At 57.8% G+C, this 17,472-nt stretch overlaps 1 protein-coding gene across 1 annotated transcript in view; it reads left to right on the top strand.

Moving 5' to 3' along the window:
* The first annotated feature begins 1,915 nt into the window (after positions 1-1,915).
* Positions 1,916-17,472, top strand: part of GRID1 (glutamate ionotropic receptor delta type subunit 1) — a 737,595-nt gene continuing 722,038 nt past the window's right edge. Inside the window, exons 1-2 of the mRNA XM_037804973.1 lie at positions 1,916-2,144; positions 4,323-4,478. Coding sequence (XP_037660901.1) covers positions 2,066-2,144; positions 4,323-4,478 — 235 coding nt within the window. The 5' untranslated portion in view covers positions 1,916-2,065. The remainder of the gene's footprint in view (positions 2,145-4,322; positions 4,479-17,472) is intronic.

Genomic DNA, 17,472 nt, shown 5'->3' with positions numbered 1-17,472 from the left:
GGTTCCCAGCCACTGCAATGGGCCTCCCAACTGCCTTCCAAGCCCCCACTGACCCCTCTGCACAGCCCCCTTCACCAGCTCTCCAAAGTAAAATCTGCCAAAGGCTTCTTGGGGCCCTGGGGCTTTGGGACATGCATATATGTGCACACGTGCACACGCACACACACACACACACACCCACCAAGTTCTTTTTTCTCTCTCTGCCTTGGTTCAAGAGAGTCCAGTGCCTGGGAGTCTCCCCAGGAAGCTATCCCTGAACTCTGCATCAGTTGCCTCCTCCAGGAAGCTATCCCTGGTTCTTCCTCCCAGGATAGGTCGGGACCCAGGACGCGCCTGTGCATACAGATCGCATTCAGGCTCCCTCCTCCCCAAGTCTTTTAATGATCTGCTTAGGTGTCTGCTTCTCCCGCTGCGTTGGGAGTTCCAGGCAAGGAGGGGCAGAGACTGAGCCTCTCCCAGTCCCTCACACGCAGCGCAGGGCGCTTGGACTGGCGCCCAGCAGCAGTACGCGGGGACCTCAGCTCGCCGCCCAGGCTCTGGGGCCCGGGCGAGGACAGGGCCAGGGGGCGCTTCCGGGCTCGCGGAGTCGCCGAGCAGTCCCGCGCGAGGCTCTGCCAGGCGGGCCCAGACCGAGCTTCCGCGGAATCGGCGACCGAGAGGGCCTAGCCGTCTCCCCGCAATATTGGGTGCGCCACGTGGACCCCAGTCCGTCTGGGGTTTGGGGCGGGAGGTGGTGTGCGCGTCCGGCTTGCCGCTCCCTCCCAGGCTCGAGCCCACGACATCCTAACGTTACAGCTGGCGGTGGCCGGCCGGGGACAGGCACCCGGCGGCGAGGGAGCCCCACTGGGCTGTGGCCGCGAAGGGCGGGCTCTTGACTCCAGTGGCTCTCGAAGCCTCGGTGCAGGGCCGGAGGCTGAGCCTGCCGGCCGCTTGGAAGGCTCCTCACGTCCAGGCGCCGCGGTCACGGCTGCGCCGGCTTCCGGCCATGAATTGGGCTTCAGAGTCCGAGCCTCCTGCCCGACTCCCGGCTGAGCGCGCGGCCCGCGGGGCGGGGGATGGGCACCCGCCCGGGTCCGCGCGCCCGGCTGGGGTTCGAGCCCGCCTCCAGGGCTCTGCTCCGTGAGGGGCCAACGTGCCCTGCCCCCCTTGGCTCCCCTTGCATCTCGGTGCTTGGCTCCGCGCCCCGCCCCGGTCTCTCTTCGAGCCACCCCGGGTCCGGCACCGCGAGTCATCCTGGGTCCGGCTCCATGAGGGGCTCTGTGTCCCAGGAGGGGGTGGGGGGTGTGACCGGAGACACTCGGTGGGCGCTGACGCTCCGGGATCCCCGAAGGCAGCCGTTGGCCGCTCCTCCTGCGTCCTCCAGCACCAGGTGAACAGAGGCGCGGGGCTCGGGGCCGCCATGTCTCGACGCGCCGCAGCTCCGGTCGCTGCCCGCCACCGTGCGGGCCTCTGAGCGTCCCCCAAGCCGGGAGCTCCGAGCTCCCGGCGCCACCTCCGAGCCGCGAACGGGCGGGCGCCGCGCGGCGAGGCTGAGGCTCCGCAGTCACGTGGTCCGGAGGCGGGCGGAGAGGAGGGAGGCGGGCAGGGAGGGGAGGGGGAGCGGAGCGAGGGGGAGGGGGAGGGGAGGGGGCGTCCTCCGCAGTTCGCTCCTCGCCGGGGCTCAGACACACAGCGAGCCCGGAGCCGCCGCGCCGGCCCGGCCGCCGCCGCCGCCGCCGCCTCTGCCGCCCCCGGAGCCTCCCGAGCCTCGGGAAGTGCCGTCGCCGCCGCCGCCGCGGGCCGCCCCCGCCGCGCCGAGCCTGGGCTCGCGCTGCCAGCGCCGCCGCAGCCGCCACCAGAGCCGGAGCGGGAGCCCTATCGCGCTGGGCTGGGCTGGGCTGGGCTGGGCTGGGCTGGGCTGGGGCGGGCGCAGGGCGCAGGGGCGGGCGCGCCGGGGGAAGGCGCTCGGCGGGCTCGGCTTTCCCGGGGAGCGGCCCGGGACTGCACCGGGACCGGCGCCTCCCCGCTCCGCGCTGCCCTCGGCCTCGCCCCGGGCCCGGGCGGATGAGCCGCGCGCCCGGGGGACATGGAAGCGCTGACGCTGTGGCTTCTCCCCTGGATATGCCAGTGCTTGTCGGTGCGGGCCGACTCCATCATCCACATCGGTAAGCGCGGCGGGCGGCCGGGTCAGAGTTGGGCGGGGGCCCGGCGGCGCTGGGGGGTGCTCGGCGTCCAAACTTGGCGGCTCCCCGGGCCGAGGGGCCCGGCGGACGGTGCTCCCCCGAAGGGCCGCGCCGCGCCGCCTCGCAGAGGGCTGTGCACGGGCCGCGCCGCGCTCTAGAGCTCCCCGGGGTTCGGATCCCTGCGCGGGGCCCCGCGGCCTCGGTCACCACTTAGGGCAGCGGCTCCGTACCCGCGCCCCGACCGGGGGCCGTCGGCAGGCTCCGGCCGACCTGCCGCACAGCTCTGAGCAGCGGGAGCCGGGGGCGGGTACGGCCCCGGGCTCGCCAAGTTGACTGGGCCGGATCAAAGAGGCCGGACCCGCACCGTGTGTGAGTGTGGGTGGGTGGGTGTCAGCGTGTGTTGCTATATGTGCGCCCGGTACTGTGTTGGTGTCACTGCGAGAGGGTGTTGGGGTGCTTGGGGCCATCTGAGCGTGTGTTGATGCGTGCACGACTGTCAGCCTGTTAGAGTGGACACAGTGTCTGCTGTTTCCCTAGTGTGTGTTTTGTCGGAGTGTGTGTGTGTGTGTGTGTGTGTGTGTGTGTGTGTACATGTCTGGTTGTGGCGACTGCAGCCCAATCCTGGACAATCCCAGAGTTTCCCATGGTCCAAGTCTTGGGGGCCGGCAGACGGTCCGGGCGGTGGGAACTGAGAGAAGCGTGGGCGGCGGGGTGGTGGTGGTGGTGGTGGACGGTGAGCGGGAAGAGATAGATGGCGAGAGAACCGGGAGAGATGAAAGAGAGAGGAAAGAAGGAGGGGGCGCGCAGAGGGGGAGTGGGTGGGAGTTGGGAGCAGAATCCCGGGAAGTTGGGTTGGAGGGCTGACCGCGGTCGCTTGTGGGGAGACCCTCCGCAGTCGCCTTTCCGGAAGTTGGAAAAGACCAGAGAGCACAGAGAAACTGGGGGTTGGGAGGTGGGAGAAGACAGGGATGATGGGACAGGCGGGGCGGGGGTGGGGTGGGGGGTGAGGGACGTGGCCCCGGCTCGCTGAGCTCCAACGACCCCCGCAGGGGCCCGGGGCCAAATCTGTTTTGCACCCCAGCGAGGACGCGGGTCTCGCGGTCAGCATTGCGGCTCCGGGTGCGGCGTGGAACCGGGGCCTCCCTCCTCCCGCCCATCCCCGTGCTGGGGGGATCATCAGGCCCAGCCCAGGGACCATGGGGGACCTCGGGGCCTGGCGAGGGGCGGGGGCTTCTGAACAGTGCAGGCTGCAGGGTTGTTCTCTGGCGAGGCGAATCGGACCGATGTCCTCTGGAAGCGCCCGGCCGGCAGTGGCCGTGCTAACCGTGCAAAGCGCCAGCCGGAGGGCGCCCTGGAGGAGTTGTCTGCGGTTCTGGAACGTCCTTTCAAAACCAGCTCATTCTGGGCCCCGTCACCCCGCCGGGTCAGAACGCGGAGGGCCCCAGAGACAGTACCCTGCCCCCAACATACACGCAGGAAGAGGAAACGGGGAGTGATGGAGAGCAGGAGGCCGAGTCCAGGGCACCGGGCCCAGCAGCGTCTCCCGGTTTCTGGGCCGCTTGCCCAGCGGGGCCCGCGCAGTAGCGCGGCTGGGGCTGTGCTGCCGGCCATCCAAAGCCCCTGGGTAAAGAAGCTCCCTCGGTCCAGGAAAGCCAGCTGGGAACCTGCCTCTCTTCGCTCTGCTCAGCCGGGGGCGCTCATGGCAGGAGTCGTAATTCCACCTTGGGAAGGGGGTGGGGAACACTGCCTTCCTGGGGGAACTTGTTAACTCCTGGGATGGGGCCCATGGGAGTTGTGTCAGGGCATTTGGGTGCTGCCCTCAGGCCACCCCAGCTTGATACGGTCCACTACGAGGGGCATGACTGGGACATGTGGTGTCTTGGTTGTGAGACACGTGTGTGACCTGGTGGCAGCATGTGCAATGTGCATGTGTATCTCGTGTCAGTTGAGTGCACGTGTGCGCAATGGGAAGGGGCACTTAACTCCTGCAGGGATTGACCAGGAAGAGCCCTAGACTTCCCCTCCAAGCTGACTCCCAGCCCAGCCCTCCCCTCCCACCACCCGGCAACCAGTGGTCAAGCCAACATCGTGACCCGAGGGCGCAGCGGGTAGGGAGAAGGCTCTTCTCCTGGCGGGATCCTGATCCCTCCTCTCCCCCAGGTGCCATCTTCGAGGAGAACGCGGCCAAGGACGACAGGGTGTTCCAGCTGGCTGTATCCGACCTGAGCCTCAACGATGACATCCTGCAGAGCGAGAAGATCACCTACTCCATCAAGGTCATCGAGGCCAACAACCCGTTCCAGGCCGTGCAGGAAGGTGAGTAGCCGCTGGGCGCCTACTACCGACTCGGCCGCGGCTTGTGAGGAGCCGCAGCAGCGGGGACGGGCGGGACGCCGCGGGGCTGCGAGGTGCGACTCGGCGGATCCCCCTGCACGCCTGGGAGGCCGCGGCGTTCGCGCGGAAAAGCGGCGCGCGCCCTCCCTACCCCTCCAGTCCCCCGAAGCAGGGGCGCCCCGAGGGCTTGCGCCTCGGAACCCGAGCAGAGAGCGCCTGAGCGCAGTAAGCTGGCTCCAGGCTGGGTGTGTCTTGAGGGTTGCGCCGGTTCTCTGGCGCTTGGTGGACGCGTGTTTGCGCTCAGCGCCCGCCGTGCAGCGGGGAACTGGTCTGCGCGCGCAGGAGTGGGTGGCTCCAGGGCAGTCTGTTTCTCGGGTGTTTGTGGGTGGGCGTGCCTACGTGCCTGGTACTTGTCTCGGGTGTTTCTCCTCTGTCCTCGGTGGGCTCGTGTCTTTCTCGCCGCGATCCAAGAAGTGCCTGGTGGCCTGAGCCTTCCCTTCTTTGCCTCTCCCGGGTACACCCGGTAGGCGCCGCGTTTCTCGCCCCGCTGCCTCTAAGAGCCCGGGCCCGCGCTTCTGTGTCGCGCTCCTCCTGCGGATTTGGAGGAACCAGCTTCTCTTTCGCTCGCCTCGGGAGGAAGTGCCCGTCGCCTGGGCCGGAGGTGGGCGCTGTTTGCCCAGGAAAGCAGCGGAGTTGGGCCAGGCCCAGCTGCGGGGGAATCCTCGCCCGCGCCCTGGCCGCGGTTGTCTTCGGCGGCTGCCTCGGGTCGGGCCGCTTGCTGGGGTAACAGGTGCGCAGCGGGTACGTTGGCGACGGTGGCCCCCGCTGCTTTTCCTTCCTCTGTCTCGCGGCTCTGTAACCCAGTTTTCTTCTCCACGCTGCCTGCGTCCTGGTCCAGGCCTGGGTCCTCTCCCACCCGGACACCCGCGGGCCCCAGTTCCTTTTCATTCCCTCTGCCTTCCTCCCCAGAACCATCAGTTGGGCTCTGAGGCCCTCCATGCCCGAATATTGAGGGGGTTGCAGGGTGTCCTCGCAGGAGAAACCGACAGGGCAGTGGGCTGGCTGCTCAGGGCTCTGCTGAGTCTTCCTGCTATTGAGGGTTATATGTTAGGGCCTGTCTCCTGGGCCCCTGCAAGATTAGGGTGATTTGGTGATCTCCTCTGGTCTGGATCCAGGTCTTTGTGCTGGAGGGAGGGCTTTTGGGGAGGCTTGGTGTTCTCAGGGGCAGCAGAGTGGGGAGAGTGTCCAGCTCTGTGGGAAGGACTGCCCAACTCTGGGGTCCGAATGTCTAAAGATGTCTCCAGGTGGTTGCACAAAGCTAGAGTCTCAAGTGTGTTTTTTTTCAGGGTTGGGAGGGGAGGCTCACTTTGCCCATGGGGAACTGCTGCTTCCAGCCTTGGCATCCACCCCTTGTCTGATGTAGTTGAGATGGACAGGACACTCTCTGTCTCCAGATGCTTCTGCCCCTGGACTTATTTTTGTTGTGCCCTCATTATAGCAAGTTGCAGAAGCTTGGAGTGGGCCCCCGGTGGGAGGGTGGGGCTTCCTTCAGCAGGAGTGACCCTGACTGGAAGCAGGGGATTTGGGGAGGGGGGTTGTGCTCAGGCATCTTCAGAAACATGCCACACTTTTCACAGCCCCTCCTGCTTCCTTGACACTGTCTGCACACCCTCCATCTCTGGGGATCTCCATTCTCTGTGCTCAGGAGCTGAGGACGGTTTGGGAGCACATGTTTCTTGCACCCAGGAGCTCATGGTGTGGTGGGAATCCCACCTGTGTCCCTTTACCAACTTTTTTTCCTCTACCGTCTCTGTTGACACAACCATACTTCTGTTGACTTTCCCTGTGAAATGTGGTATGTTCCAGGCTCACTCATTTTGCCCCATCTGCAGTTCCCCAGGGTCTTCATCAGGTGCTTTGTCAGGATTACAACCTCAGGCAGGTGCCACACAGGTAGATGAACAGGGCAGCAGGGCCCCGTGGGGTCTGGAGAGATCCTCTCTGTTAAAAGGAGTGGCTGTCAACAGTGTCAAATAGTTTTGCCATTGGTAATGGAGATCTAATGTTGTAGATCTGCTGTTTTCTTAGGACGAGCCCCAATATGGATTTTAATGTAAAATCTCCTGAGTTTCAATTTAATCAACACAGAGCAAGCCAAACAAAACAGCTATGGGCCTTTCAGCCTTCAAGGCCAAATGCAACTTTTCCCTTAAGACAGGGGATTCCCCCCAGGAGCCTTTTCTGATCTAGACTTTGCTTTTCTGGATCTCAGTTTCTCTATTTGTGTAACTGGAATAATGCCTCAGCCTCCAAGGTTGGCCAGCTGACACACTCTCAGGAGGGTGTGAGTGTGCGTGTGTGAGTGTGTGTGTGTATGGAACCAGGGAGTGCCAGTCTGATGGCTGACCCTGTCCTAGAGGGCCCTAGGCCAGGTGCTGTCTCTGGGCTGTCTGGAGTGTATGCTGGGTAAAAGCTGGCATGTGTTTTCAATTTATGAGCCGTGGAGGGAGAAATCCACATTCTTATCCCACGATCTTGCATAGCCCTTGGATGCCTACAGGGGATGGGAGGAGGCAGCCCCACTGGGGCCTCCAGGGGTGGCAGACTAGAGCTCAGCGGGCTTGTTCTCCCTAAGCTCAGCTTGCTGGGCTGTGCTCTCTGAGCTGCTTGTCTATCCCATGGTTTGGCTTGATGGACACTGCGTCTCTCTCTCTTCTGGTCCTGGACACATTGCAGCAGGACACGTGGTGGCAGACATAGTTGGAAAGGCAAGGAAAACACTTCTAGCAGGATGAAGGGCGAAGGCAGACTGGGGTTCTACCTCCATCGTAGGCTGGACAATCCCCCAGGGACCCCCAGTGGACCTGCCCTGTTTTGTTTTGAGTGACAGCAACTCTCAGGGACATTAGCTTGGGTCAAGCACAGAGAGAGCTGGGGCACATCCTGCCGCCTCCCTCACTGTGTGACCCTGAGAAAGTCCGGGTCACACATCTGCTCTCACATCTGTTAAAGAGGGGTGATCATAATCCCTGCCACGTGGGGCTATTGTGAGGATTAAATGAGATGAGGTATGTGTGAATTGTCTGCACAAGACCTGCAGTAGTTGCTCAGTAAATATTCGTCCCCTCCTGGCTCCCTGACTCAACTGTGAATGCATCTCAGTGTCTCCTGAGGCTGTTTGTATTTTCAGCTGCATCATTTCTTAAGCTAATGAATTCCTTGAGAGCCGACCCTAGCTGACCTTTTCATTTACAGTGTTTTATTGAATTTTTTTTCCTGATTATAAAAGACATGTGTTGTTACAATGAGCATGTGTTAATTTAGAAATGCAAAAAAGAAAAAGGGCAATGCATGCTCATTATAGAAAACGTGGAAATACAGGAAAGCACCCAGGGGCAGAATAAAGTTACTCTGAATTCTACTGCTGTTATTTCCTTCTAGTCTTTTTTCCCCTCACTGCATTTTATAAAGGATGGGCGCTCCCTTTCTATTCAGTTGTATATCCTGCTTGCTGTTCATTTAACATATTATTGGCTCTTTCTGAAATCACTATGAATTATCAGTAAACATATTTAACAGTGTTTAGTGGCTGCACTTATTTTTCAATGTTCAAAACCATTTATTAAAAAAAATAGAATGACTTAATGCTGAGATATGCAGGATTAAGTATTACTTTGATATGCTGGTTCTAAGATTTATACCTACAGTTTCTCCAGGCTGATTTTTTTTAAAAGCTCCTTAGAAACACTAAGACCGTTGGTCAGTTTACGTAAGAAAAAGTTAACATATTTAATAAAATGCATTTGACAAAGATATAAAGTTAGCAAACAGTAATATAGACATAGTACTTAAATCTCTAAAATGTTGTGTTTTAGACTTAGTTGGCAACGTCAATATTAACTGTAAGTGTGAAAATTTGTCTTCCAGATACTAGAACAGATACTAATTTGTTAAATAAAAAAAATTTCTTATTGTTTTAAAGGGCCTGTTCACTTGTATAAATGCATAAAAGAGCTGGCTGAACAGGGGTCTTCTCCTTTCACAGTATTATCGTTTACTGTGGGCAAAAGATGTGAGCTCTTGGATATGGTGTATCTATCTGTCATAGCGTGGAAACAACAGTTTAGGGAAGAGGCAGAAAAAAGGAATGTGTGTGAGGCAATATTCCTTTTTATTTCAATAAGCACAGAAGTGTTTTAAACAATTATGCAAATTAAGCTTGACTTCCCCTAAATGAAACACTAAAATGAAATAAAAATTAAACCCGGCGAGCTTGCTGATGTCCATCTGAGCATCTGTCTTTTAACCGGGCAGGTCTTGGGTGTTCGCACCAGCCCTGGCTCACTGTTTCAGTCACCTGTGGTTCTGCTGGGTAGTCCTCCTCCGTGAGCTCTGAGGTCTTCCGGTCTCTTCCTCAGTTTCCCTTTAGGACAGTGTGTCCACGTGAGGCTGAGTGGCTTTGTCAGGGTCCCTGAGTGTGACGTTAGTGTCACAGCACAAGCCCTCATTCCCATCCGGTCGGCAGTATCGGTTTTCTATTGCTGCAACAAGTGACCACAAATCTAGTTGGTTTAAACAACCCAAATTCATTATCTTGCAGTTCGGTAGGTCAGGAGTTTGACGTGTGTCTCAGTGGGCAAAAAGCAAGGTGCGTTCCTTCTGGGTGATGGAGGAAAGAACCCGTACTTCGCTTTTCCGGCTTCTAGAGTGGTCGCCTGCATTCCTTGGTCCTGGGCCCCTTCCTCCGTATTCCTTCTCATGGTGCATCAGTCTGACCTTGCTTCTGTCTTCACTTCTTCTCGGATTCTTCTGACTTCCACTTCGACTTTTAAGGACCCTTCTGATCACACGAGCCCACATGGATAATCCAGGATAATCTCCCTATTTTAAGGCCAGCTGATTAGCAACCTTAATTATGCTTTGTGACATAACCTGACATAGTCACAGGTTCTGGAGCTTGGGAGGGGATGTCTTTGGGGTTCCTTATTCTGCCTGTCCCATTTGACACATCAATCAGTATCTCCTTTCTCTTCCCTTCCATTGTGCAGAGTTTTCTACACGGTTGACTGCATGCTTGCTTCCTGGGAAGCATCCTTTTGTCTGAGCTGGACCTGTTAGAGCCCTTTGGGACATAGGGCCATAGTCCCATTTCTCGACTGCTTGCTCTGGAGATGCCACCCTGTAAGCCTGAGGGGCTCCTGTGAGTTCTGCATGTTCTCCAGTGAGTCCAGCTCCCCAGTGACACACTGACTTCCTTCCTTGGTCCTGGATGCTCTCTGGGCATCCAGAAGTTCCTGGAGGAGCATGTTTTTTTAATGGCCAAACTGTAAGTTTGTGCCAACACTCAGGCCCATAATCTCCTTTGTTGCCTGGGCAGGTCTTATTTGAACTTCATCCCCTATACCCACCCTGTCCCGTCTTCTCCCCACCCCCTGCTTTCCTGGAGTCCCAGGCCAGACCTTGTTGAGGCCAGTTCTGCGGCCTGGTGTCCACACAGTTTCTGGAGATGTCTGTTTTAGTTTGCTAATGCTGCCTTTTTGCAAAATACCAGAAACGGATTGGCTTTTATAAAAGGGGGTTTATTTGCTTAAACAGTTACAGTCTTAAGGCCATAAAGTGTCCAAGGTAAGGCATCAACAATCGGGTACCTTCACTAGAGGATGGCCCGTGGTGTCCGGAAAACCTCTGTTAGCTGGGAAGGCACATGGCTGGTGTCTGCTCTGGAGTTCTGGTTTCAAAATGGTTTTCTCCCAGGATGTTCCTCTCTAGGCTTCAGCTTCTCTCCAAAATGTCACTCTGAGTTGCTCTTGGGGCATTTGTCCTCTCTTAGCTTCTCCAGAGCCAAAGACTACTTTCTAAGGCTGTCTCCAAAATGTCTCTGTAAGTTGCAGCTCCTCTCTCAGCTCCTGTGCATTCTTCAAAGTGTCCCTCTTGGCTGTGTCAAGCTTGCTCTTTCTGTCTGAGCTTATATAGGGTTCCAGTGAACCAATCAAGGCCCATGCTGAATGGGCGGGGCCACACCTCCATGGAAATTATCCAATCAGAGTTATCACCTACAGTTGGATGGGTGACATCTAAACACTCAATCACAGAATTACAATCTAATCGACACTAATACGTCTGCCCCCAGAAGAGTGCATCAAAGATAATGGCGTTTTGGGGGACATAATACATTCAGACTGACACAACATCGATCCCAAAGATGGCTGTGCCCACGGCTGCAGGCCTTATGCTCCCCTTGCTAGAATGTGGCCTGGGCCTTGGAGTCATCTCGTTCCCTCTCTGGATTTCCCAGAAGCCTGGGGAGAGGAATGGTTGCAGTATTCCCCAAGCTGAACTCCCAGACTTCAAAATTCTTCTTGATTCTGGGATCACTTCTGTGTACACACATACACACACATGGTGCTTTAACAACCTCCCTGTCTAGAGCAGTGGGTTTGGGCCATTTCTCTAGGCTTCTATTTCCCCTGACTTCTAGCCCCCTTTTTTGGCCATCCCTTAGCACTCAGCCCCACATGGGTAAAGAGCAGAGAATCTTTCCAAATTCTTGTAGCTTCCAGGTCAAAATCCTCTAGTTTTGTCCTTTCCACTGGCCATTTTCTCCCTACCCTTGATCTTTTACTACCCAGAAGATGCTGTCACCAAAAAACTTGGAGTGTCCACCTGGTACTGGTTTTTCTTAAATCATTTCTAATCCGGCCTGATCTCTGGATGTATTTCTTTTTAAACTTGGCCACCCAGAGCTGTGCCTGCTTGTCCCTACCCTTTGTTTTGGTTCTCTGATTTCCATTGTATCAGTCAGCGTAGGCTAAGTTATGCTGTGGTAACAAACATCCCCCAAACTCAGTAGCTTAAAACAACACACATGTATTTCCTATTCATGCTGTATGTCCGTCATTGGTCGGCTGGGTGCCTGGCTCTTCATGGTCACTCAGACAGCTTGAATGTTGGATGTCCCAGATGGAAAAAGAGCTCTGGAGGGTCTCAGACTAGGTGGGACACACATCGCTTGCGCTTACCACTCACTGGCCAAAGCTAGTCACGAGGCCCCGGCCAAGCATCAGGGATCCCGGACGCACGGTCCTACCATGTGCCTGGCAGTGGGGAGAATTGGAAGTATTTGCTCAACAACACAAATGCCTGCTATCCCATGCATGTCAACACTGTCCTCCTGGACCATCTGAATGTGAATCCTTAAAACAGCAACAACAACAAAGAAACAAAAACCAATTTTAGGGATCAGAGCCTGGTTGGACCAAATATATGTCTCCAATCAGTTCCCCTTGCCCGCTCATTAATTAGTCTCCATGTTCTGGAAAGCTCTGGGCAGCCCTTTGATGCGGTGGGAAGGCAGGAAGCCTGGGTTCCCAGCTGGTTCCCCCTACCCTTTACTCTGTGTTACCAGTCTGGTCATCTGTAAACAAATCCAACTCGCAGGATCCTTGAGCTAAATGCTTCTTAAGTAATGAGGAGAAGACCCCAGCCCCCAGTGGGGCTGGCACCAGCGAGTCCCCTATAGCTAGACTTTGGAAAGTTTGTCCTTGTCCCTCCCGCAGACTCTCCAGCCCACCCTACCACTGCCCCAGCACATCCCTCCTGCCAACGCACCGGCTGGGCAGAGGCCACCCATCCCTGCCATGGGCTGGCCTGTGACAGCCCCTTTCTCTGGGGGCACCGGGCTCTCTGATAGGCATTGGGCTCAGGAAGGGGCCTGGCTGTGCATCCACTCACTACCTCATCCTCTGGGTACACTGAGGCCTGCCTCCCAGCCTATAAACAGCCAGTTTCCTGGTTGATGGCCATGGGCTGGGAAGAGAAAGACCCGGGATTCTCCCTTCTGGGCCTGAAGCATAGGCAGGGCAGCCGGGAGGTGACGTGATGGCCCCTTTCCTCTCTTCCTGGGTCCAAGCTGTGGGTGGGGTGAAGCCCAGGTGGTCCTTAGCCCAGGCCACCCCTCCTCCTCCAGCTGGGCTGTGACTTGCTGGCTGGGGACCTGCCCTGTCTACCCTGTTTGCTTCCCTCACCACTGTGCTTCTCCAGACACTGCTACTCCATTGCCGCCTGCCTCCTGTGCCTCCTGCCCTGGGCCTGTGGTCAGCGTGGTCCTTCCTGCCTCCTCTCCATGTGGACAGATGAGGGTGCCCAGGAGCCGGGCTGGGGCAGGGGGAGCATCATTGCTCTCACTCAGACGTGCACCAGAGGGAGCTTGGGGGAAAGAGCGGGGCTGTGGCTCTTGGTCCTGCTCTGCCGCATGACCATGCATGAGTTGCCTCAGTTTACCCATCTGTAAAATGGGGATGATGACACAGAGGATGGTTGCAAGGGGTGGCTGAGGAACTTCACTAAATGCCCAGCCCAGGGTCTAGGCCACCCACAGTTGCTGGGTGAAAAGGGAGGGATTGTCGTTTATTATCAGCCCAAGTGGTCCTTAAGGGACCCACTTCTGATCTGGGATGGCTGTAGGAGCATGCCCTTTGTCCTCTATGCCATTTACGGTAGCTCAGGTGTTTGGCCTCAGCCTCCCCAGGTGTCCCCAGAGCACATGGAAGGAGGTTGGCATTGATGGACGTGGCTCACCCTGGCCTTGCAGACTGTCACCACCCACTGTTGCTATCTTGCTGCAGCATTGCCTGCTTTGAGCACACGGCAGGAGGCAAATCCAGCCAGCCTGGCCCAGGCGCCCAGGCTCCCAGGCCCCCGCCACAGGTAGGCGTAACTCACTCTGTTTGGTGAAAAGGAATCAGGTAGGTCTGGATTCAAATCCCAACTCTGTAATCGATTTGTTGTGTGGCCCTGGAAAGGTCCCTTGCCCTCTCTGAGCCTCAGTCTCCACCTCTGTGAAATGGGGATGAGGACAGAGACATGGGCTGCGCAGGCTGGACCCCACCCCGTGGCTTGTCCATGTTCTTGCCCCACAGACCCTATTCCCTCAGTGCCTGCCCTACCCCTCTCCCCATTCCTGACCATGGCCTGAGCCCCTGCAGATTTGGCCCCACCTGGCCTGGACAGCTGTCTCCTTGCTGTCTCCCCATGGTGTTCCTCCTTGCTCAGTGTGAAGGCTTTGAGGTCTTTCTTGCCACGGCCCTGCCCCTGGACTGGGGCTGCAGGATTTCTTGTCTTCTGAGCACTGAGAGGCCTGGTGAGGGGAGGGGGCCCACACTCTGAGCTCTGGTGCCCGAGCTCCGAGATCTGAATTGAGCCCCAGTGCTCATCTCAGCTCGTCCTGGGGCCCAGCCTTGCGGGTCAGTGGACAGCACAGAGTCTGGGTGTCGGGAGTGAAGTACACCCGGCCAAGCCAAGCCTGGGCTGAGGAGAGGCCTGGAAGGGAAGGGCTGAGGGAAAACCCTGGACTGTGCAGCACCCAGCTGGCCATGGCATTGCCAAGGGGGTCTGAGTGAGCCCCAACCCCTCTCTGGGTCTCTGTCCTCATCTTTCAAGTGAGGTGTTTGTAGCAGATGAGCTGAAGTGTCTGCATCTCTGACTTCTTTGTGCTGAGCCAAGGCTGTCTCCACCCGCGGCCCTTTGAACGTTTAACGACGGCTGTCCCAGAGCCCTGGCAATTTCTCACCTGTCCCTCTTACATGTGGTGGCGGCCCTGATGTGCCTTGAGGAGGACTGGCTGATCTCCACTTTCTTGCCTGTAAGTGGGCTCATGGCACTTTTCTTCACCAGTTGTCTTGAAGACCAAATGAAGAAATGATTGCAGAGAACCTAGCCTGTATCTGTCACCAAGGAGGGTTCACTGAAGGAGCCACAGGTGCCATCTGTGAGGGGCCGTGTGACCAGTGCAGACAGGGGGACAGTTCCTGAAACCCCAGCGGACTCTGTCTTTCAGTGTCGCCTTCTGCTGTGGCTCTGGGTGAACCTCCTGTCCCTCCAGTCCCGGGACTTTTTCCCAAGAAAAGGTGATGCACCGGAACCCTCCACCACGCACGTGTGCAATTTATTATCTGACTCCAAGTGCAGGACTTTACATGGACTCCCACTCAAGTTCAGTTTGCTCGGAGCTTTGTGAGCCTCACTTCTGCCTTCTAGAGGACTGATGCTCCTTCTGGGCCATGACCTGGCTCGCACGGCTTCCTGTGCTACCTTCGCCGACCTCGGGAACGCTCAGCGGGCCGGCCCCAGGCTCAACGCTGGGTCATTCGCCAGCACCCATGGGGCCCAGAGTTTGTGGAATCACCTGACATGCCAGTAGCTGGGTGCCCTTCTGCATCAGACTTGGTCAAATGCCCTGTTCCCATCAATATGCTGGATCTTGTGCACAGGTTCACGGAACTACATGGCATCAGAGCCTCCTGGGGCTCAGAGCGTTTTCAGTTCATCCGCCCTTCCTTGCAGATGTCTCCTTGACAATCACCTGACAGCATTTAAAACCCGCCCAGTCGGCTCACCCAGGAAAGGGAAGCGGTGAGTTTGGCATCGTCTGTTTTACTGCAGGCTCTTGGCAACTGCTTATGAGAAGTGGAGGGACATCCATCCATCCATCCCCGGTACCTGCTGATACACCTCCCCATTGGTACCTGGTACCTGTTGATACACTGGCCTGACCCTGCGTGTGCACCGTCTCAGCTCAACCAGGCAGCACAGGGGATCACACCCAGAGGAAAGCGAAGCAGATGACAGCCAAGCCAGCGCTCTCCTTGCTCCTGCCCCACCTCCCACTGTGCAGCCGACCCTCCCTTATCACCTGGCCTTGGCCAGCTTCTCCTCACCTCCACTGCCACCTCTTGCAGCCACGGCCCAGCCTGGTCCCCTGTAGTCACGTCCTCACCACTTCTGCCTCTACCCTTTCTCTCCAGGCAGCTGTCCATGCAGCAGCGAGTTATCTGAAAAGTTAGTTCGATCACCTCCCTTTCCTGCTGAAAACCCCTCAAATACTCCCCACTAGACTAATATCCAGACCACAGATCCCACGTGCCCTGACATGGGCAGACCTTGCTGCTTTGCTGCGACTTCGCCACACTGGCCCCCTTCCTGCCCTCTGGCAGGCCACGCGCTCTCCCACCCCAGGCCTTTGCACGTGCCGTTCTCTCCCCTGGAAGGCTCTTTACGTGACAGCTGCTTCTCAGCCTGCAGCTCTTGCCTCCTCAGGAGCCCCCCACCCCGGCTCCAAGAAGGACCCCTGCTTTTCTCTGTCCTTTGCATTCACCTGTAATTGCATTATTCATGCTTGCGAGGAGCGTCAGGTCTGGGAGGGCAGGGACGTGTCTGTCTGTCCCAGCCAGGGTGTGGATGGTTCTGGGCACGCAGTGAGAGTCCCTAGAGGACTGTCTTTATGTCCGGGACCACTCTGGGTCCCGTGGGAGGCGGTTTATGGGGCCTGGAGACCAACAGTGTGTCTTTGTTTCCTGCGGCTGCTGTAACAAAGTACCGACACCGGGTGCTGTGAAACAACAGAAAGCTGTTGTCTGTCTGTCCTGGAGGCCAGAAGTCGGAACTCAGGGTGTCTGTCGGGCTCTGGCAGTGACCGGCAAGCCATGGCAGTCTTTGGCTTGTGGCATAACTCAATCTCTGCCTCCACAGCATGGCAATCCTCTCTCTGTGTCCAAATTTCTTATTCCTAAAAGGACACCAGTCATTTTGGAGTAAGGGCTCATCCCACTCCAGGGGACCTCACGTCAGCTTGCCTAGTTTCACCTGTAATGGCCCATTTCCAAATAAGATCACATTCAGAGGTACTGGGGTTAGGACTTCAGTGTAGCTTTTTGAGGGTCCCAGTTCGACCCATGGCACAGTGTCCCCAGCAAAGCTGCCCCCCACCTGAGAGCCCCTTGTGCTGGCACTTCCCTCCTGGTCAAGCTTTAGGATTTGAAGATCCTTCTTCTGGCAAGAAAAGATGGAACCGGATGGTGTTGCCTCTCCCTGGCCGTGACTCCCTCTCTCAGGCACCTTGTAGGACCCAGTGCAGAGGGTGGAGCCACCCGGGAGGGTTTCAGACGCTAACTGGCTGGAGTGGAAAATAATTTTGGGGGTGCCATTTAGGGACAGTGTCTCCCTGCCTGAGCTGCTCTGTCATGAGCTTAGGGTCCTTGGCCTGGCCACCCCCCTTGCATGTATGCAGTGCTGCCTGTGTGTGTGGGGGAGATTGGGGGGTGCAGGGAGGGGAGGTGATGCCAAGGAAAGAGAAGCAAGCAGGGGCTAGCCGTCTGGGGGTGTGTGAGCCAGGGCTGAGGTTCCCATTCTTGTCTTCACCTTGAGGATCCCTGGGAGGGGCAACTGCGGGTTGGGGGGCTGGCGATCTGGCACCCCCACTAGTGCCTGTCTCCCTAGGCACTTCAGGAGCCGGTGAGCAGAGCCCATTTGCAAGGACACCGCCACCCCCCGCCCACTGGCCTCTGAGGAAGCAGGAGCCGCATCCTCCTGGGGAGGGGAGCTGGACGGGCTTTGAAGCTCTGTTGCTGTTAATGATCAAAACCTCATCAGAGGGATCCGCCTGAGCGCGGCTTGGGGGTCCGACTGTGTCAAGCCACTTACTCCTGTGAGGAAAATTAACTTCATTAAAGGGAGGACAGCGAGGCCCATGATGAGTAGCAGCCACCCCCCGATCGGGAGCAGCGAGAGCTGGGGGAGGAGGAAGCCAGCTGCCTGCCTGGTGCCTTGGTGGTGGGTGCGGCCAGGTGGGGGCTTGTGTCCTGCTCTGCCCAAGCCTCGCCCCTGAGCCCCCGAGGGGTACAAGGACATGCTCTGCACACAGATGTCTGGGCCACACATGTCAGCCCAGGCACCCGCACACAGAAAGGCCCCAGCCAGCCTGCCCAGGCCCTCCTGGGCCCCTGGGAGCTGTAGGAAGACTTCCATGCCCCTCAGCCCAGGTTCGGGCCCTCATGGTCTGCCTCCTGGCTGAGTGTCCAACTCATCCCTGCCAACCCTGCCATGTGCCCTTGTCATGCCAGCAGAGAGGGCCCACTCCCATCATCTCTTGCCTCAGCTCGGTCCTGCTCTTTGGGAAGCCTCCCCATGCTGCTCTGCTCCC

The sequence above is a fragment of the Choloepus didactylus genome, chromosome 15 (genome assembly GCF_015220235.1).
Source record: "Choloepus didactylus isolate mChoDid1 chromosome 15, mChoDid1.pri, whole genome shotgun sequence".
NCBI classification, from domain to species: domain Eukaryota; kingdom Metazoa; phylum Chordata; class Mammalia; order Pilosa; family Megalonychidae; genus Choloepus; species Choloepus didactylus.
This window is presented reverse-complemented; position numbering and strand designations above follow the sequence as displayed.